The sequence below is a fragment of the Buteo buteo genome, chromosome Z (assembly GCF_964188355.1).
Source record: "Buteo buteo chromosome Z, bButBut1.hap1.1, whole genome shotgun sequence".
NCBI lineage: Eukaryota > Metazoa > Chordata > Aves > Accipitriformes > Accipitridae > Buteo > Buteo buteo.
The window spans coordinates 18,914,332-18,936,666 of record NC_134204.1 but is presented as its reverse complement, the minus strand read 5'-3'; the positions used below and the strand labels follow the sequence as shown (position 1 = coordinate 18,936,666).

Here is a 22,335-nt window from a genome sequence, read left to right as displayed (position 1 = left end):
ACTGCATCAGACACAAAATTATAAAAATTTAAGTTCACTTCATTTTAATATTAATAATTAGAACTTCCCAGCCCTAATCATTTGTTTTAACCTCAACAATGTGAAAATGGAAAAATATCCCACATATATGTAATGTGTAACAAAGATGCTATTGGTACAGGAAGGAATCAAATGAGAGTTAAAATTCTACAGAAATTGTGAGTCTGAGGAAACTGGTGTATTGGAGATGAAAGTAAAAGATTAAGAAAAAGACCTCAGATTGCATTGTGTAACGGAAAAAAGCCTGAAGCTTCACATGCATACATCTTTAGAGTATTTCAACCTTTGTTTTAATAATGCAAGTATTTATTCATAAAAAGATAACTCTAATATAAAAAGGAATTAACTGGAATGCATTTAAATAAAATGTGGAATTATAAAAGAAAACTGAGTTGCAACATTTTTTCCTTAAGCTTTTAACTATACCTATAACAAGCTGTTCAAACTGCTTACCATTTGCCTTGTTCATTTATAAACTGTTGAACTGCATATCCAAACTGCTCTCTTGATGGACCAGAAAATATTTTTGCTTCTAGGAGCCCAACATTGTAGGCTTCACCGCAGTTATGAAGAATGCCTGTTAACAGAAAGATTATGATTATCACAGAAGCAATTAAAGAAGAATTTTGATCGCAGTGAAAAAGGCTCTTAATCTGTCCCAGCTCCCACAACAGAAGAAAATAAAATGTACCCTTTGACATGTGCAAGAAAAAACCCACCCTTTTCCCTACAGTACCCATCTGCCCATGTGTAATGCCTGTCTAGCACTCTTTTCATGTTACAATATTGTGAGCAGGGATCAATGACTCATTCACAGTTTGCCTTAACAAAAGTTGCAGCCTTACTAATGGGAGTGTTTTAGCTGAAGGGAGGCAAGAAGTATGACTCAGAGGTCTGTTATCCTCCCTCACCTTAAGGGCAAATACATCAACGGCCTGCTGAGGAACATTAGAATCATAGGATCATAGAATCATTTAGGTTGGAAAAGACCTTTAGGATCACCAAGTCCAGCCGTTAACCTAGCACTGCCAAGCCCACCACCAAACCATGTCCCAAAGTGCCACCTCTACACATCTTTTAAATACCTCCAGGGATGGTGACTCCACCACTTCCCTGGGCAGCCTGGCCTAATGCTTGACAACCCTTTCAGTGAAGAAATTTTTCATAATATCCAATCTAAACCTCCCCTGGCTCGATTTCAGGATGTTTCCTCCTGTCCTATTGCTTGTTACTGAGAGAAGAAACCAGCACCCACCTCACTACAACCTCCCTACAGGTAGTTGTAGAGAGCGATAAGGTCTCCCCTCAGCCTCCTTTTCTCCAGACTAAACAGCCCCAGCTCCCTCAGCCGCTCCTCACAAGACTTGTGCTCCAGGCCCCTCACCAACTTGGTTGCCCTTCTCTGGACACGCTCTAGCACCTCCATGTCTTTCCTGCAGTGAGGGGCCCAAAACTGAACACAGGACTCGAGGGGCGGCCTCACCAGTGCCCAGTACAGGGGAACAACCACCTCCCTGCTCCTGCTGGCCACACCATTTCTGATACAGGCCAGGATGCCGTTGGCCTTCTTGCCCACCTGGGCACACTGCTGGCTCATATTCAGCCGGCTGTTGACCAGCACCCCCAGGTCTTTCTCTGCCGGGCAGCTTTCCAGCCACTCTTCCCCAAGCCTGTAGCGCTGCATGGGGTTGCTGTGACTCAAGGGCAGGACCCGGCACTTGGCCTCGTTGAACCTCATACAATTGGCCTCAGCCCATCGATCCAGCCTGTCCAGATCCCTCTGTAGAGCCTTCCTACCCTCGAGCAGATCAACCCTCCCTCCCAAGTTGGTGTCATCTGTAAACTTACTGAGCGAGCAGTCGATCCCCTCATCCAGATCATTGATAAAGATACTAAACAGAACCAGGCCCAAAACCAAGCCCTGAGGAACACCACTTGTGACCAGCCACCAACTGGATTTAACTCCATTCACCACAACCCTTTGGACGCAGCCAGCCAGCCAGTTTTCATTAAAATACAAATGTGCTGACTGTAAGTGCTAATGCTGTTTGTATTCTAGTGCCTATCTCCAACCTAATGTTTCAAGCACTGGAACAAAAATCAGATTATCTACTGCATCAGAAAACCTACATTTTTGAGTCATTTCATTATCATGCCAGAAGCCTTTGTTTTCAGTCCAAACAGTCTGAACAGTTGTCCAAACAGGAAAACTTAGAAATACAAACATGCAAGATAGAACTGCATTAATAAATCATGACACTTACACTGAAACTCCAGTTTGCTATGGTTATGGTATTAATTGCTTTTCCTTGGGCACTTGCGTACCTAGGAGTAAGGTTATGCCGCTCCATGCCATTTTGGGGGGAACTGGTAGTGTGGGCCAGGGACAAGGTCCTAAGTGTCACAAGTTTGCAGGGCATGGGGGCCCACTCCTCATTCATAAGGGACCTGATTTTTTCTGATCAAGAGCTGTAGGTGGACATCTACAAGAATGTCCACTACAGAAGCTGCAGAAAAAGGGCCAGAGTCCCCTAACAGCCAGGAGTAGATAACTCTTCCTCCAGCTTGAAGGTGGAAGGACTGAGACAACGGTGGGATGCTAGGAACAAGCTACAGCATAGCTGAGGAACACCTTAGGGCTCCTGACAACCCTCCAAAAATGGCAGCGATGGAAGAAATCGTGACCTGTGGTTGCACTGTGCAGTTACTGCCCAAGGTTCCCAGGTGAGGCAGGTTCATGGAGTTGCTCATGGGTTAAACAACACCTCTTGTTTCCCCTCCCTTCCTGTGTGCCCAGACAGAATGAGTTTTATCTGCTTTACACACAAAATATGCCTCACCATAGTTATTTAGTATGAGTCATTGCGTAGTAAAGTCGCAGCCTTTATGATAATCCCTTATAACAGGGACCCTTTAAGGAGAGATGTGCCGATCTTTGGCATCTTAAAAATATAAGCTTAAATTCTAAGCGTTTCTCTAGTTTTGATGGGCACAAAGCTCATTGTCGATATCGCTCTCTTCCAGGTCCCAAAACCAGCTTTGGAAGAGAGGTTAACAGGGATTTTATCAGCATAAAACAGCCCATCACAGTAGCATAGCTGTAACAGTAATAACAATAATAACATCATAGTGAGAACATTAAAACACAGGTTTGCAGGCAAAGTTCACAACATGTAAAAAGTTTCAGTGAATTTTATACCTTCATCCACAGAATAGAAAACACAAACATTTCTAGCAGAAGACTAAATAGAAGTCACACAAGTTACTACTTTTTTACCACAAATTCAAACCAGGAAATCATATATTAGTTATTTCAAACAACCGCTATCTACAGCTGGCCTCTGGAAAGCAAGAAATCACCCTTTGCTAAAAGTATAGTTCCTTGAGAAACATCCTTAGAGATAAATATATTTCCTGAGTCATGTTATTTAAGACTGGAGAAGAGAATGTGTACAGACATACCACTGTGTTTTGCAATATTTTTGACACTAAACACAACCACATATGTTCATAGTTCATGTCTGGGTTTTGGGGAAAGGGAAAAAGAGGAGCCGAGATAGATATCAACTATTGCCAGTAATTCTTTTGTGATGTAATACACTTGCATTTTATCAAAGTATTTTGCTCATGTCACATCCTAGGTTTATTTTTGGGTCTGTTGTTCTCAAATTATGTTACACTTGGTCAGAAATCAAGCACAATTTAGCACTGCCCCATTCTCAGAGGCCACAGAAGACTATACTGCAATGCCATCCTGCATGTAAATACAGAACAAGAATAACTCTCCAAGTTATATGGTGCACATTGAAATAAACCCTGGCTTTTGAATGAAGAGCCAAAAGTATCTAGAATGATAAACATTTCCAGTCTGACTCCAAATCCAATGACATCTAGAGAAAAACTCTTTGCTAAATGCCTTCTGTCTAGATGCACTGGTCAACTTCGGTGCAAACGCATGGAAGATCTTCTGAACTGTGTCCAAGGTGAGAGTTTTATTAAATGCTACAGCCAAGGCAAAAATTTCCAGAACTAGATAAAACTAATCAGACCACATGTCACAGCCAACAGCCTGAAGGGAAGTCCCCATGCTGGTTTGAATTCCCCTAGGGCGCTGTGACAAGTCAGATGGGGGTCAACACAACACACATTGGGTTATGTGTTGCCTGTCCACCCCCTCCCCGCCTTCCCACTGCTGCTGCAGCATCCCTCCCTGGACTTTCCAGGGCTGCTGTTGTGGTCCTGCCTTCTCCAAGATGGTGGCTGATTCCAAGAAGCAAAGACACTGCCTGGCCCAGCTTGGGGATGCTTCAGCTCCTTGTGGTTCCTCTGGGTCTCACCATAGTTTATGGAAGGAATGCTCTTTTCTTCTCTTCAGCCTCCCATCCCATCTTCTCACTGAACCATTTTATCCATCCTTCCCATTTACCACTGGGGCTTGATTGTACTCTTTTTAATCATTTGCACTACTGCAGCATCAGAGCACTGCTCTTTGAGGGCAAGAATTTCTACGTGGAATAATAGGAAAAGTGTCTGCGAGAGGACAGGTATCTTCTCAAAACTGCCTCTATCATCCTCACTTTCTGGCCAGGCAGCCAGCCAAGGATGGTGAAAAGAAAAAAGCAAAAAAGAAAACCCTGCCTCTGAAGATATGCTGTCATCTACAATATTCTTACGCATCATCTTTGCCTCTCACTCATGAGTGCTTTGCAAAATCAAAGTAGAAAAGCTAGCAAATACACTCACTCACCATGAACATTATCAAGTGAACCACAGTTTCAGCATTATTTAAATCACAGACATGTTAAATTCCACATTTTTATAACCATTAGCAGGCTTCTGATTTTTAGATCTACTCCACACAAATCTTACTTCATTTGGGTGTAGCAAGTATATACTTGCAATAATAGGCATTTTCCTGCCATTTTCCTCCATCTTATATAGTACTTACACTAGAAGGACATCTTTTATCCATTTTGTACATCTATCTAAATACAGTATTCAAAACAAGAAATTCAAGCATTTGTAGCCAAAAAAAGACAAAATGCTAAGTTTGCTTCAAACCTATTTTAAGCCTGTGCCAGAATAAGAGGGTCTCTTTATGCATTAAAAGGGTGCCAATCATTGGAGCATCTAGGTTCAAAGTACTGTATATTCCAGGCTGGAAAGACGCAGTATCTGTTGCTGCCTTCAGGCAATGAACTTTGATAATTTAAGAATCCTGAACTAAAGAAAACTAGTTCACTATCTAGATTTTAATAGGTTTTGGTGACAGACTTCTACTTTGTGACCTAACTATCATGATGAGAGATTAGTCGGGCAAGTAAAAATCCACTTCCTAACTTTTGTCTGTAACTGGCACTTTATTTACAGTCAAATAAACAGACTGCATGGAACAAATGAAGCCAGATACAAATGAAGCCAGATACAAGCCTAAAACTTCTGAAGGCCCCTCTGAAGACTTCAAAAGCAGCAGTTCCTCTTGACTGACTGGGTAGGGGGGCTTGGGCACTTTGGCTGAAAGAGGACAGCTTCACTAAGCAGAGTAGCTCCCAACATAAAGCTTCAGACAAGAACAGTTAGGAAAAAATCCTTAATGGGATAAAAGGAACTGTAAGCTTTCCAATAAACTCAAGTATTTCTTTGCATGGTATTTTTTTTCTGGGAATTCCCATATTTCAGCAACTGCATTATTGCACTGTATACCACAGGAGCTGCAGTGTAGGAGTACAGCTGCTTTTATACTTCTGCACCACCATTTTCTTGGTCCTAGTAGGTCGAAATATAATACATGTTCTGACTATGCACCTCTAAGCCTGAACGTGTGAGAATTCTTCCATAACTATAAATGACATGTCTAATGATGGCTATAACACCTTCTATTTGCTGCCGTTGAAGTACAAGCTGAAGCAAGTTTACTGAAGTAATACCTCATATTAGGTACACCCAGTTAATAATTGTTTTGATTTTATAAGCAAAGCTCACAGCTTAAAGTGAGCAAGCAGAAAAAGTCTGTTGAGCAATCAATCATTCAATGCCATGATTATAATAGTTCTCCAATTGCAACCCCTTATTCAGATTAATCAGTATAACAAAAAACTGTTTAATTGGATGAGAAGAAATTAAATCAGATTTTGTGTATTTGATTACTTTGTTTGTGAAATAAGTTTATAAAAGTTTAATAAATATAGTAAAAATATTATTAGTCTGCATTTTGTGTGATGTGTCATAATAAATGTGTCATTTTGTTTTCAGTCTAAATAGTAAAACTGAATTTTCAATCACTTTATACTACATTGCAAAGGTGATGCTCCAATTTAAGACAGCAGCATGACAGAATCCCATAATCATACAGACTCAGTTATGCCAAGTCTCAGCTCTCATTAAAACATCCAGTCAAACTGGGGCATTCACTGCTGCTGTCATTTATATACAGCTTGCATAAAACAGGTCTAGCAATCACAGTATAAAGAAAAAAGACAACATGATGGAATTCGACCACTGAGTCCATAAGGATTCACCTCACGCTAAGCATTAGTTTTAAATTTATCTGGTATTAACCTTGCCAGTAAGAAACTTTACAATGAAGGAAACTTCATCCCCTTTTTTTCCTTAACAGTACCGTGTTCGCTTCTTGCAACAACTATCAGCTATAAAACAGAAAAAGTTCGTTATATAATTCAAGTAAGTGACCATTTGTCTTCGTGAGTGAGCATTCATGCCAGTAACGATGCCAGGAGAGGGAACAGAAAGAGCCCCTGTTGGCAGCTCCCCTCTGCTTGGTAGCACAGCCACAGCTACAACTGCTGCCCCTTCTGCCACATCCAACAGGGCAGCAGACCCTGACAAACCCAAACCCAAAGTCATCAGCATGCTGGGGGATTTGGGGATGGAAAGGGTAAGCATATAGTCACTAAAGAGCAAGGCCACAACCTGGCATTATGGTAAAACCAAGATAGTATTACATGCATTCTTGCATCGGTTTTTTAGTCCATTAACTGTTTTGGAAAAAAATATCAAAAAAATCCCACTGGATTATTTTCTGCTTCCTGAAGCAGTTTCATAGATTGGCAGCCAGTAAGATGTGTACAGCCTATGTTGCCTTAATTGCTCAGTCTACCATTTTTCACAGTATCTATTCTTTTGAGAAGAGGGCTTTACTTTGCCCTTTATGTTAATATGCTCCAAGAGAGGCACTACAAATTCCACAATGAAAATTTTCCCTTGGTCTCAAAGATTTCTTCCTCCAAAGAACACACATTGGAAGGGCCCTGAAGCCTGTCAGACCCTGCTGGGGGCAGAGAAAAAAAAGGGGTGGAAGGGATGAGAGAACTCATAACTCTTGCTTTCCGCTGGCTTTGTCTCACAGCAGATTGCACACTCTGATTCAAGCTTTCTCCATGACTGAAGTATTTCTAAGAGCTCTCTTTGGTGCGGATTTTCTGGTGTTCCGTATTGTGCAAGGTCACAGTGGATGTCCTTAGTTGTCAGGGAACTTGTAAAAGCACTTTCGTCTCACTCCAATACCCAAATGGTTATTTTTTTCATACGTCTGCAAAAATTTGTTGAAACGGGCTCACAGGTTCCAAAGTTAGTAAGGAGGTACAGGCACCTACAGATACCATTCACAATATAAGCACCTACTGTCCTTGAAATATTAGGCAGCAGGTGGAATGAAGGCAGGAAGGGAAAGTAATAAAGTTATGAAAGAGGGCAGTCAAGTAGTATTTGCTTCATATTAAATATATTCAGTGTTACTTCACTGCTTTTTATTAGAAGGCAACAACATTTTGGTTTAAGAGTAAAGTTACTCCCTTATTACTCAGAATATATGTTATCAGAGCAACAATCCAAATGGAATTAGTCAACTATTCTTACAGAACAAACAACCCATAATTTGAACAGCTTTCATAATACATTGTGCTTTGAATGTTTTCTTGACAAGACTGTGAATACATGAAGAACAAAACAGGCAGCATGCAGTTACTTTATTCTATTGAATTACAGTGCAGATGCTCTTCTTTGTGGCTTTCAGAAGCCACAGAGCAATTCTTGCTGCAATGAGCTTGTTCAGGGAGCAAATCTGCCACCAAAAAAAGGAAACACTTTTTTTTTTCTTTTGCTAATGTATTAGTCTTCAGCCTGATCCACTTTACTGTATTGGTACATGCATTGTGTGCATGCAGAGGTAATGACACCAAATCAAGATCCTTTCATGTAAAACAAGTAATTCTATATTGGTTGCACTGTTTGGGGCTTTTCTGTAAATGAATATAAATATAAAATACCTTTTTGCTATATCTTTAGTATACCCAGTCCGGGCTATGTGGAATCCAACCCACTTAATGCAGGGAAAATAGAAGACTACTTATAATTCAATTTGGAAAAGTATATTAACCTCTACCCAATATAGTCAATGTAAGTCATAAATATTTTCTCATTAGTCTTCTTCTGTATATTTACTTCTCTATTTTTTCTAATTTTTTCTTCAATATGCACAACCTCATCCGTATATACTCATAATGGCAAGTAGGTAGCTTCAGCTCATGCATTGAAACAGCAGTTTTCTAATCACAGTTAATCTGTTTTTATTTTAAATGGAACAGATTTCTTATTGAGAACAACCTTCTAAATCAAGACAACATGAATCTCTGGCAGGAATCAAAAGGGGCAAAGAACGCAATTGGCAAGACACTGGATTTTTTTGTACTAAAAGTCGGAATATTTTATAATCCTCACTTCAATTACTTTGTTGATATTTCATTATGTTTACAGAAGCCTTAAAAGGCAAGTCTTCATTCTACTGCTTCATCTGGTTTACTTTCTTTTATCTTGAGACCAATGTTTTCCTCACATCAGCTACAATATCTCAAACTGTTTAATAATTAACAAAGATTATAAAGTTTAGTGCAGAAATAAATTATAGGCCACAAAAAACCACCCCAAATCAAAACACCCAGAAGAAAAGAAAAACAAAGCCTCATTGAGTAATAAATCCTCCCTCCCACCCGTTTTCCTCCCCTTTTCCCTCCCTCCCTCCAACAAGTTTTCTTAGCTTAGCTGGCTAACTGCTTCTTCCTGGAAGTAGGTCAGGTTCCAGCCTCAAAGCCTCTGGGTGTGCAAAAACCTGAGTCACTGCCTTTCAGTTACAACTGTTTATGATCCAAGATGCTGCATTGAAGAGTTACCAATAACCTGCTACAAAAGCAACCCAAACATGATACAACACATAAATTGTGAATGAGAAGCTGGAGAGATTGGGATAACATGGCTAGGTGCTGTCTAGTTTACTGTTCTGACACTGCTGCAGAGTAAGAGATCTAATTAAATTTACCCATGACTGCATTACTTACTCTGAAAGACTTGTCTTTCTCTTGGTAAATCCTTATTTGTGGCCCACACATTGCCCTCCTTGGCTCCCAGAGCAGACAAATAAGCTCCTCTTCATCTGGAATTAAGAAAGCTCAACAACCTACTGTACACACAAGGACTGATTCCAAAGTAATGCTTAAGAGCAGTTCCTGCAAGACTGACAACTTCCTATGTGTTTTTAAAAAAGACAGCAAGTATTCAAGCCTACTCAGATTTAATATCCTGGCATGTTCCCATCATTAAGTTCAGTAGGGAAAAACGTTTTTACAGAAAATCCACATAAATTGCATCTTTTTAATATGACCTACAGTTTTTCTTTTATCTTGGCACAACAAGCAGAATTGTTTTAACTTTGCCCTTAGAGTACCACAATTTGTTCTCAACAATACCACAAAGAGATTAAAAGTACACGAGGCTAACAAACTGTACACACATATATGTTATATATGCAGTTAAGTCACTGGCTTCACAAATAATGATGAAAAAAAAAAAACTTCACATGCTTCCCTGTGATAAAACCTGACTTTTCAAGAGGCATTTCACTCCAGCAAATTCTCTTCCCTTGTGTCCACATTATCAGTTGTTTGCCTGTTTTTAAAACCAGCAGTACTCCCAAATATAGTCAGAGAAGCATGAGCCACATTACAACTGTAAGAGAGGAAATGCATGTCATCACACAGAAATTGATGTGACCGCTATCTCTATACCCTATTTGCCACATTTGCTCGTCTCAGCTGCTATGAAAACATGTTTATACAGAAGAAAATGCATGTTTGCATGCAGGTATCAAGAAGATGGGAAAGCAACCAACGGCATCTGTATTTCCCTACCCATATCACACTCTAGGCTATATGAAAATTCCAGTGTATTATAACATACTAGTGTATTGTATCATATTATATGACTGTTAAATGTGACCTGAAAAAGCTAAATTAGAAAAAGGCGAGACACCTGCCATCACCATTGATCCTTCTCCTGCTCCAGTTCTGCAGCCTGCAGCATGAGGACTGCAGTAGCTTGAGAACAACCTTGCCACCATGCCACTTAGGACACTGTGTTTAGGACCCTGTTCCTCCCTCTCAGTTTCTTAAGAGCTAGCCAGTAGCTCAGCTTTCTGCGCTGTATGCAGACAACCCCAGAAACAAGAACAGCCCTCAGCTGTAAAAAGTTTGCTACATCAGCTTCCTGAAGAAAACCTCCAAAGCACCACAGGATATATAATACAATAGTTGGAAGAGCTATAATTATCAGAACTTTTGTTTTCCTATGGCAAGCTTAACAACTATTTCTCTCCCCTGATTGCAATGGGAGCTCATGGCCTGGCAGCCTGAATGGTAGGTAGGGGGCCCCAATCACTCATCTGAAATTCCTCCTTAATGCACATTGAAATGATCAATACTGGCACCAGATAGGACCTAGGCAGAATTTGGGCTCATTAAAATGAGGAAAACAATCCAGGAAGCCCAGACTTCAGCAGCTGCCTAACCCAGAATGAACTTCAAATTATGTATCACTCAGGTATCATAGCACGAAGTTGCATAAAAATTTATAACATGATTGCAGTGTAGAGGCACATCTGTCTAAGAGCAAGGTATCCTACCCCACTGTAGATCCACTCTGATATCATGGCCAGAGGTGATGAATGCTTCGTGATTAAATAATTTCTGCTCTAAATAATTAAATTATTTAAGTAAATAGTGAAATAACTTCTTTTTATGCACTGCCTATTTACCAAATGTGAATTGCATGAGCACTCCAAAAGGGCCAACTCAGGACTCTTCTCTCAGCAAAGTGCCCCAAATGTTAGGCCACAGGCAAGATGTGTCTTTGCTTGTCTGCCTGGAAACACGAATATGCATCCTGGGATGAGCTAAGACCTGGCTTCAACAGCAGAGGTAGAGAGTGCTTCTCCAACTACTTTATTGCCTGGTAGCAAAGACACTTCTGGAAAATTTTGAGAGGCGAGTCTACATCACCATGAGCCTCAAGGGAGAATTAAGCCCACGTTTTCCAGGTGACTATTACCATCACTTCTCAGGCAGCCAGTTCTTGAAAAAAAGCTGAACTAGACACCTACCTCCCAAAATTCTTCCCCACCCTTGACCTCAGGGGAAGGAGGCACCTCATGCAGGTGCCTGAGAAGGATGGAGTTCAAACACTCCCCTCAACCCACAGCTTAACTGCAGGAGCCTTCCTGCTTTGCAAGCAAATATTTTTTGTGCACTTTAAAAGCGGCTAAATGTCTCTGTTGAGTCCAAGGCACCGACCTCTGCACTCCGGGGCACAGGGACCAGGTTCAGGTGAAGTGGGGCTGCAGCATGCACTCTCCCAGCCCTCAGCCTGCAGACTAGACTCTGGTATACCCAGATGCCTGTGGTCAGGTGGGTGACAGGCTGTATCTCTAGTCAGAGTTTGGAAAGAAGTTATCTTTGTCGTAAAATGCAGCCATTGTACATTTTGGGGTCAGTGAGAAGGGGCCATGTACATTTAAGAAGAGTTTTCTGGAGATAATACTAGCTTCTACAAAAGCAGAACAGTTGCTTTTTGTCTTCAGAGAAGCAAAGTCTATTGTAGCTATCAACTTCTCAGAAAGACAACTCCAGAGACTCTTACAGTATTTTTTTTACTGTTCAATATGATGAACCGGCTTTGGGCAGTTTGGAAAAGAAACAAAAACAAAAAAAGAGACAGTGAAATGAAAGGACATTTAGCTAGAGTCCAATGGATAACTATTATTAGCACAGCTACTAAAGGACTACTATCCAAGCAGTGCTGCTGGATTTTTTCCTCTGTTTATTGTCTTGCCTATCTTAATAAGAGAGTTACTTCATTTTCAGTCATTTCTGCTATTCTAAATTTGACCTATATGTATTTCAGGCATATTTAAACAGGAACTCTATTTGGTGAGCATGGTTAGATGAAGCGTCAGGCCACTTAAATTTTTTCCACTTAGGAAAAGTTAGCTAAATTCTCATTTAAGAAATTTCGGCTAAATCTGAATTTAATTATCTATGAATCCAACCAGTTCTATGTGCATTTGAAGTACTGCATATAAAGATAACTGAATTTTACACTACACAGTAGAAATACTGGATTAAACTGCTCTCATGGTCATTATTAGAGCACTCACTGTCTTATTAGACTTTACAGTTAAGAAAGTAGAATCAGTGAAAAACTATTTAATAAAATGTTCTGCCTGTCTTCAGCTAGCAATTACCTTTCACCTCAAATAGAAAATGCAAATAAGGATACAGGCATAGAAACATTTGAGTCACACACCCTCCATTGCAATGATATTTGGTAACCACCTAGGACACACTAGTTGTCTGGGGACAAGATACCTCACTTGCTTCTGCTTCAGCCAGGTGTTTATCAAGAGGATTCTTCTGTATTACTTTCCTTACTGTTACTGTTAAGAAACCAGGCCACTAACGCTTGACACAGGTTGCCCTGATTTGGACACCTATGTAGACATCTACCCAAGAGAATGGGATGAGCCAAGAGTAAATTTAGGCTTCAAGTCCGGTAAATTACTGATTTGTTGTTTTAGCAGATTATCTAATGAAGTACAATTTCTTACCGGGTGCGCTTTTGCAGTTGAAGGGAGACATGAACACAACAGTGACAAGAACTGAGAAGTGACTGCTGAGGACGTGGAAAAGGCAGACAACCTGCTAGCTAACCCAGCCGGTTTACCTGCGGGCAGCTGCCTTACTACAGGCAGCATAAAGCACGACACAAACACATCCCTCAAAAAGTGCTGGGTTCACAGCTTCTCATAATGGCATCCACTGCTGCACTAAGCTCACGTGAGCCAAGCGTCGGTCAACTAGTCCTCATTCAGATAAGAAGTCTGATCTTGCAGTTGGTTGAGGTAGTTATTTACTGGGTAATCCAGTGGGTCAGGCAGCCTGGGCATCCGCAGCCTTATCGTTACATACAGCTTTGTGTTCCAGCCTTAACACAGCATCAACTGCTGCCAGCTTTCTTGCTTAAGGTTCACTTATATTTGAGATATAGCTAGACAGGCAGATAGATAGACTGGTAGATAGATGAAAGGTAAAAACCTCATTCAATCTTTTCCCACCACTACTCCCATCCTCAAACTCTATTGTTTCCCTAGGTACTTCTACTGTGTGATACGCTCCCTTCCAGAAGTGTGTTGTTAACAGTAATTTTCCTCAAGATTTCTTCATTGTCTGTTCTTTAGAAATAACCAACCGTATTGGCCAAGGAGATTTGTGTGATTAAAAAGACACCCTGTATGAAATAAAGGAAGAATGATGAACTTGGAAGCAGGATTCAAAGGGCAAAAATAAATCAGGAATAAGGCAAGAGAGTTCCACCAGGGCTGTGCATAACTCCCAAGCCCTTCACCCTGTCTACCAGTAATTTAAAAGGGACAAAAGAATCCGTGACATTCATCATGTGTGACATTCAACCATGCAGATGCCATTCTGTTATGAACAAAATGTCTTTGCTCATCCTGCATTCAAAGAGTCTGTGTTGATCTTACTTCTTTGCCTGTATAATTCCTCTTTTAAGTCCTGAATAATATGCAAGTCTTACTAGATTTTTTTAAAGAATATGCATCTCCAAGAGAAAATAAAACTACTTAGTCCTTTGAAGATCCTGAAATGCTAGTCAGGGACTAATTCAAAGTAACAATTACTAGCACTCAGTATATTAAGTTTATTTGGTAATTCAGAACTCCCAGCCTGATTTGGAAGCGATGGAATGCTCACACAGCTTACGTGTGAGCTAGCTCCCTAGGCTCCACTACACAACTTTAGTATTCTGCACCTCCAGAAAACGAGTGCAGCATGAGCAGGAAGAACATTATCGCATATTGCTTTGCAGGGATGCAATCACACTCAGTTAACATATTCATTTATTTTTATTACCCTTTTATCGGTGCCTTGAGAAGGGGACAACTATTTAGCACAGATACATGCTAAAGGTTTACAAATAAAAATCCTTCTCTGTTATCTTTTTTAACAGAAATGAAAACCAAGGCTGACACAGTTCTCTGATGTCCTTGACTAATCTGAATGGGAACAGTACAGCCAATTTTTTTTTTTTTTTTACACAAAAAACAAGCTTATCGACTTGCTTTCTCTCGCCATCCAGGGTCTGAAATCCTAACACAGTGCAGTATCACAGGGCCAGAGATCATGATATGAAAAAGAAGTCCTGTATTTTAAAACTGCTAATGGAAATGTCCTAAGCCAAGCAGATAACATGTGTTGGTATGCAAGTACATGGCTACGCCGATGAGAATCCAGTCTGTGTCCCGTCTGCATGTCGGCATGGTCACCATGGAAATGGGAACCAGCCTGCACAGAGCCTAACAAAGGGAACTTTTAAATGAAAATAACAACACTGGATAGAGACTGCCCAAGATTTCTGCTGGGGAAGATGACTTGCTTTACTTGTCTGAAGATGTGGAAATTCCCTTTTACCTGCATTAACCCTAAAGGAAAGTATTTTATTCACTTTTAGCTGTTTTGACATTAAGTCATTACTTTGGCAGTTCCAGTTATTAGCCTTCATGAAAATACATTACATGAAGAACATGTAAACCCACTTTCATTCATTCAAAGTTAACAATAGTGAAGAAAGACCACAATGAATAACATTTATATAGTGGCTAAGTAACACAATAAAACCAAGGAGCATCAGTCCTTTTACTTAAATGAAAATTCTATGTCGCTGAATCAAAAAAGCAAAGAGCAACTTGAAAATTGTTCCAGAGCCAGAGAGCACACAGTTAAAACTTGTTGATAAGGTCTTATGTTGACTTTGCCCAAATTATGCACAAATAAGTATGAACTGTTAATGGGTTTAGGAGTGTGATGGTAATACCCTGTATGCTTTCTAAAATAAACATCGCTTGTACAAAATACAAGTCCTGTAATACAGTATGATTGAAGCCTTACTCCAATGCACAATGCTGTGAAAGGCGAAACTAAAAAAATAATATATAATAATGCCCCTACTATCTGACAAACTCTCTTAAAGTAGGAAAAACTAGAGACAGTTTTATTTTAAGAAGAGTTCACATTTGGGTCCTGCTTTCAAACAATCTCCAGATTTTAGAATGGTTGGGTCCTGCTTTCAAACAATCTCTAGATTTTAGAATGGTTTTGTACATCAGCATTACTCACAAATACAATAATAAAACAGCAAAGTAACAAAAGATGATCACAAAGAGGGAGAAAGGCAGATATTAAGATGAGTTGTACAGCTTTAAGTTGGTGTGTGTGCATGTGTGTTATGATCATATGCTGCATTTTGACCTGGACTTCTGGCTTCATTTATTGCACCAAATGTGCGATTTTCACTTGCTATTCAGTTATTAGTTTAGTCCTTGCTGCTCAGTACATGGCCTTGTACTTTTTATGTATACTATTTTAACCTACTGAATTAACAGCTTCCTTGTGGATTCATCTCTACATATCTTGACCATAAGCATACAAGTATTTGCAAGTGACAGAGAATTTATTTTTCAACACTCAAATAAAATGAAAGATCATCCTTAGGCCCAATTAAAAAAAAAAAAAAAAAAGAAAAGAAAAAAAGATTAAGGTCAAAATTACCTACCACTTTTGAATATCTACTGATACAGCTAAAACCTTATTTTTTCACAATACTTAGCACATTTGAAATACAATTTCCATTGACTTCATTCACAGCTGTGCATACACAGCAGCTCTGCATGTCAAGATGCACTTCCACGACCAGCTCAAGCCAGTGGAAGGGCTGGCTACCAGCAAGAGGGAACTTTTCCAGCTTCCTTCCGTCCTCTGGCCATGAGTTCTGACTGTCCCCTATGGAAGCGCTAACACTTACATAAATTGCTCAAGTGAACAGGATCAGTTTAGCTCATCTCCAAAACTGACCTGGCCCAAAAAAGGGAAAAAATTACTCAGGCAAATGGGTCCCTGACCTGTTCCCCAGACCGAGCCCCAGAAAGTGGTGAGAACATGCAATCAGGAGCAGACAAAATGTCCTTGCAGCGTCAGCCCCACATTCAGGTCAGCTTAACCAGATCGTGAAAATGCAGCTTCAGTTTTGAGAACCCCTGGCTGAGCAAAGAGAAAGAGAGGAACACAAAAGCTCCAACCACATGTCAAAGATTTGATTTAAATGACTCGCCTGAAACTGCACTCAGCTTTTGTGACAAAAATGGGAGAGAAAGAATCCAATTTTGCAAGGGGAAAAAAAATAATATTCCTTTCTCTTCATCCTACCTTTCTTCCTCATTCATAGAGCACCTTCTAATTTCAAAATTAAGCGAGGCAGGAGTCCCAGCCTCTTCTGTGATCACAGTACCTTGCCCTGTCCACAGGCAGCGACAGCATGATGCATTGATGCACAGAAGGGACAAATCCAGGTTGCTAACTTATATCAGGCACTTCCTAACTTTTGCATGTTAAACTCTGTTCTTTTATTACAAGTTTCATCCCAGTTTAAAGAAAAGTGATCTGAAGAAAAAGACTACGTTAGTGGGGTCCTCTCCTATCCCTTTATATAGCTCTACAGCCCATTGCCAACAAGGTCCCCAGAACAACAAGATGGTTTTAATCAGCAAGGGTCAGATAGGTACCAAACAGAAAAGGGTTTACACTTGGAAATTCGGGATTCCATCCAAAGTTCCAGAGAAACCCCACCCTCCCAATTTCAGTGAGGGCGCTTTCTCCTCCAGGCTGCCTGGGTCCCACAAGGAAGCTTGAGAACTTGTGGTCCTCAGGTGGTACACCTGTGGCCCAAAAGGCATAACCCTTATTTAGCTGTGATTTTTCACAGTTATACCGTGAGGGATGTGTGCTTCACAGAGTGGGGATTTTAAGAACATGTCAGCATTATATCATTCATGTCCTGGGTTGCTGGAGGAAGGTGTGTGGTGGGCTTGAATGTGAAGGCCTGCTGCAATAGTATAGGTGAGGTCATGCTAAACTTTACTGTCTCCACTAGGCATGGTCCTCCAACGCTATCACTTGAGAATTGACTCCAAAGTGAATTATTGTCATAAAAGGGAGAACAAGCTGATTCACCCAGACCCCAGGAACCAGCTAACAGCATGCAGTATGGACAATCAGCAGACCAGGATCCAGAAGCAAACTGGAAAGCAAACTGCCTCAAACAACAATGGAGATTGCTGTAAAAATACCAAATAACACGAGAACACAAGAGAAGGAGTTTGTACGTTTGCAGGGTGGACTAGACCTCCCAAAGAAACAGCTAAACCCCACTGCAACTCCAACAGCAGAGGAAGTCTGTCCAAGCTCCACACCAAGGATGGACAGAATTTATGTTAGAATCAAGCTGATAAAAATAGATTTCTTTCCAGAGGAATGCAGTTTTCCAAAGATTTGTTACTTGGCGAAATTTAGGTATATTTTCAAGACAATGCAAATAGCACCTTCCTGCCAAATTTCAGATCTATCCTCTGAAGCACAAGGGCACTAGAGCTTTCCAAAGAAAATGTTACCAGAATTGAGCCCAGGAAAGCTACTGTATTTTCCACTGGCCTCACTCTCAGAAAGAGCTGGGCTATTTTGGCTCTGATTTTTAAGTACAGGCTAAGGAAAAAACTGGATGCTTAAAATGCAAATTTAAAGAACTAGATGTGGCAAATTCATAAGCAGCTACGAGCTGTGTGTTACAACGGAAAGCATCAGGCTTTGTTTTATAGGTTGCCCTGTAAGTCCTTCACTTATTAACATAATCTTCTTCTGTATGCTATATACTTTTTGGTCAATGAGTAACAAGGTTGGTAGCTAAGTCATATTATCAAGATGGTAGTTCTATTGCATTTCTATTCCCTTCTTCCTGTAGCATCTACAAAGTCTTAGTGACTTTCCAAACACAAAAGTACACACCAACAATGAATAACCAACACCTTTACTAACCACTGTATTACCTTTAGTTGAGTTTGGAGGCACAACAAAGCAATACCCCTACGTGGTCCATTTAATATAGCTGATAATTCAGAAGTTAATATACTGACATAAAATCAAGTTTAAAATAAACTTGGAACATTTTCTTGAAGTACTGACTAATTCAGCTAGGCTAGCCCAACTAAATTCAAAGAATATCACCTTTGAAAGTAAAACAGTTCATGACAATTCAATCAATTTGAAAATGATTATGGGAGAGTTACAACACTACCACCACAGCAGGACTCCAAATCGCTCAGGGAAAGTGCTCATGTGCTTAAACTTTCTTTTCCCTGCTACTTCCACAAGACCAGAAAGGCCTAAGTGAGTGAGTATTAACTCAGCAATTACATTCGCTAACATCAAATGTCACGACACATCTGAAATCAAAATAATGACAGCTTTGAACTGTATAAATGAAGACAAATCATGGACAGTGCCTGAACAAGGCAGACCTATCCCACTTGTCAGTCTCATTGCCAGGGGAACCCTCCTCTTGCAATCAGTCCTTATCTTCTGCTTTCAGCACCGCTCTACAAACCTTTGCAAGTCTTAAGACCCCATGAATTACGGGGCATATTAATGGTCCTGGTGTGCAGCAACTGTAACCACGAGAATAAAGGCTGGATTAAGAAAAAGTTCAGAGTGAACGTTTTGCCCACTGATACCTTCAAGAATTTTTTAAGAAAATTACCAGGTTGTTTGTATACTGCGTATCTCATCAAAGGTTAGTATTTCAGCGTTTGACTTCATACCCTGCAGCCGCACATTCCACTGCGGCGCTCGCTATAGCTACTGAAAGAACAAGTTGGAACAGCTCATCAGTGAAAACTCATTTTTATGCTGCTTCTTCAGCGACTTGCTAATTAAGGGTTTGCGAGAGTATACAGTAATATTAAAACTCTGAAAGTGCTTGGGAATTTGCTCATGGCAAGTGAATACGATGGCTTATTATTCCCAGGAAAAGATATGTAATGGCAATTTAGTCAGCCAAGAGAAGGAGGAGATGGTTCAAGTTTCCCTGTCCTTTTCCAAGGAGCGACATCTGCCCAACGGGGTGGGAACAGACCTACAGGACTCCTGCAAATTAGGAACAGCATTCACAACGAGCATAACATCCCCTTCAAAAAGGCATAACCACCATATCCCTGTAAATTCAGGCATCAAACTGCACCCACTCCCCCCAGCTCCAGCGCACGCACGCTCCATGTCACGGAAAGGCGAACTCCATGCCAGCCCAGGAGTTTGGGGGCTTAACCTGCTTTAAAATCGCCGCCGACGCATCGCGCTCCAACGCGCGGCCACAGCCACACACGCTGCAAGGCCCACCAACCACCCAGGCGCTCGCAGCCCAGCGCTCACCGCCGGCTCTCCCCCCTCCCCGGCGCCGCGGTGAGGGGCGGCCGCAGCCGGAGGCGACCCCCCGCGCCCGAGGGTAGACCTTCCCAGAGCTGGGGGCGGGGGGGGGGGGGGAGACCTTCCCAGAGCGGGGGGAGAGAGACCATCCCAGAGCTGGGGAGGGGGGAGAGAGACCTTCCCAGAGCTGGGGGGCGGGGGGGGAGAGACCTTCCCAGAGCGGGGAGGGGGGGGGGGGGGGGAGAGAGACCTACCCAGAGCGAGGAGCAGCGGCGGCAGCGCCGCGGAGCCCATGGCGCGGTAGGGAGGCCGAGCCGGCGCCGCTCCCGAGCTGGCCGCTTCCCAGGGCGGCACTGAGCTCCACCTGCTCCTCGCCGCCCCGAAATACCCCTCCTCCTCCTCCTCCTCCTCCTCTTCCTCCTCCTCCTCCTCCACGCCCCCGGCGCTTCGCGGGTGAGGAGCGGCCGGAGGCAACTCCCCCCCCCCCCCCGCCCCGCACCCGCGGTACTCGCCGGCGGGGTCCCGGCCGTCCCCTGCAGCCGGGTTGTCCCCCTCGGTCCTCCCCGTTTCAGTCCCTAGAGGAGACACCCGCGCTGCCCCGGCGGGCGCTGCCCAAGGCTGCGGGGTCGATCCTTGGCGCTGCGCTGGAAGGGGAGGGCTGCGGAGGGAGGACCTGCCGCCTCAGCCCTGGGTACCCTGAGACAACGCTTGGGGCGGGCGGTGTGCCTGGGGTGCCTCTTTCCGAGCCTTGGAGTCAGGAAAGTGTAGAGCCGTGGTAAAACGTGGATTTGCGTTACAGCGGAGAGTGGCTGTCTTCCTCGAGTGTTAAATGGCACGCTGAGCGACTCTGAGGCTGTATCTTCTCCTTTAAATGAAGTTCCTGCAGAATATGTCCTCAGCTATGCAGGAGCGTCACAGGATCCAGAAGCCTTGCCGCACAACTGAGCCGAAGTTGGCAACGATGGTGAGGATGTATTGCCTGTGCAAAATACTGTCTACGTTGGCTTCGGTGCCAGGCCAGTAGCCAGGGGAGACAGTGTGAATCGAAGCCAGTAAAAAAAGGGAGGTGAGGATTTCAACTCGCCAAGAAATCAGGAAGAAGTGCAAAGTGCAGGGTACCTTTGTGCTGTGCAGCCTTCAGCCTATCTAGCCTTGTCAGCACTATTTGACTGCTGTATGTTCAGAGTATTTGAGAAACATTCACTTTCTCCATCCTACAGTTCTGGTAAATATCAAAATCTGTGGCGCTACCTTTTCATATGGGATGTATTCTTTTGTGTAACAATGATTTCTGCTGAATAATTCTGAACTTCTTGGCATTAACATTGTGTAATGAAAAAGACAGTTTGCCTGGAAAATTGAGAGAGAAATGCTTCCTTCCTTCCCCTTTCTCAGCATCTAGGTCATCGTCATTTAAGTATGACCACACCTTTTATCTCAGGAGTGCTGTAAAAGTACACGTCTTCTCTCAGTTTCTTCTTTCTTTTTAACATCCTGAATCTGAACTGGAAGTTAAAGTGAAGAAGCCTGTGGACAGGTGGGGTTGTTCAACAGGTATTTATTTGGACGTTGGTTCTTTATGGACATCATGTGGTTCAAGAAAACTCCGCCAGACATTAAAGTCATTGGTGGAAGTACAGCAGGGACCTGTCCCTGCATAACTCACATTGATTTCTTACATGTACTTACTCCTTTAGGACACACAGGCATGTTACTCATCCTAACACATGAACGTGCACATGGACTTGCTGTGAGCACTTCCCAAGACACTGTCACTTCCAAACTCTGAATCCCTTGGTCAGACGTTACCAGAAATGACTCACATGTCTCTCAGAGCAGTCCCTGGGTTTCCTCTTCACGGTGCCACAGCAGCCCTGCAAACTTCAAGGTGCAGCAGCTACCTCAGGCAGAAATGTCAGCTTCAGTACCGAGTGTGATCCAGTGACCAGCAGGCGAATTGTCACCTGGAGAGCAGCTCTAGCCCCTTCTCTTCCCATCTGCGCTGAGTGTATAAATATGTGTGCAGCTCTGGGACAAGGAGGAAAACCCGTACTTCCACAAGGAAGAACACTACTTAATGGATACTAATTAAAGGGCAATAACAACAACAAAAAATCCAAAACATAGAGAAAAATGTTTTCTTAATAGATGAAATAAACCTAGAATACCCCTCTGTCCCACCCTAAAATAACCTCTGCAGACTAAGATGTCTCAGTTTCCTAAGAACCAATGTCTTTGATTCAGTTACATCATTCTAATTCTAAATATACCCTAAGGATATGAAACTTTCTTCCTCATCCAGACACAATGTTGAAAAATAGTTTCTCACACACAAAGGCCGTCTCCCAGGGTGTTGCTTCTCAGACCAACATTTGTCAGTATCTACAAAGAATAGGTCATAGGAGAATAAATACCGTGAGAATTATTGTATGTGTTAACAATATTCCTTTAGATGAATACTTCTGTTTTAAATGTATTATAAGGAATTTGATAACAACCCTCATAAATCCTGAACTGTATATTGCATATTATAGAAAACAAGGTTTTCTATATTGTGCAGTATTTCACCTTTTTGATGCTTTTCAGTTATTTTATACATATTACACTTATTCAGAAAAAGTTTTCTTTA

At 41.9% G+C, this 22,335-nt stretch overlaps 1 protein-coding gene across 1 annotated transcript in view; it reads right to left on the bottom strand.

The window, feature by feature from the left end:
• Positions 1–20,058, bottom strand: part of ITGA2 (integrin subunit alpha 2) — a 70,869-nt gene extending 50,811 nt beyond the window's left edge. The window contains exons 1-2 of the mRNA XM_075020786.1: positions 19,961–20,058; positions 493–616 (exon numbers count right to left, since the gene is read on the bottom strand). Coding sequence (XP_074876887.1) covers positions 493–616; positions 19,961–20,000 — 164 coding nt within the window. The 5' untranslated portion in view covers positions 20,001–20,058. The remainder of the gene's footprint in view (positions 1–492; positions 617–19,960) is intronic.
• Positions 20,059–22,335: the final 2,277 nt, after the last annotated feature.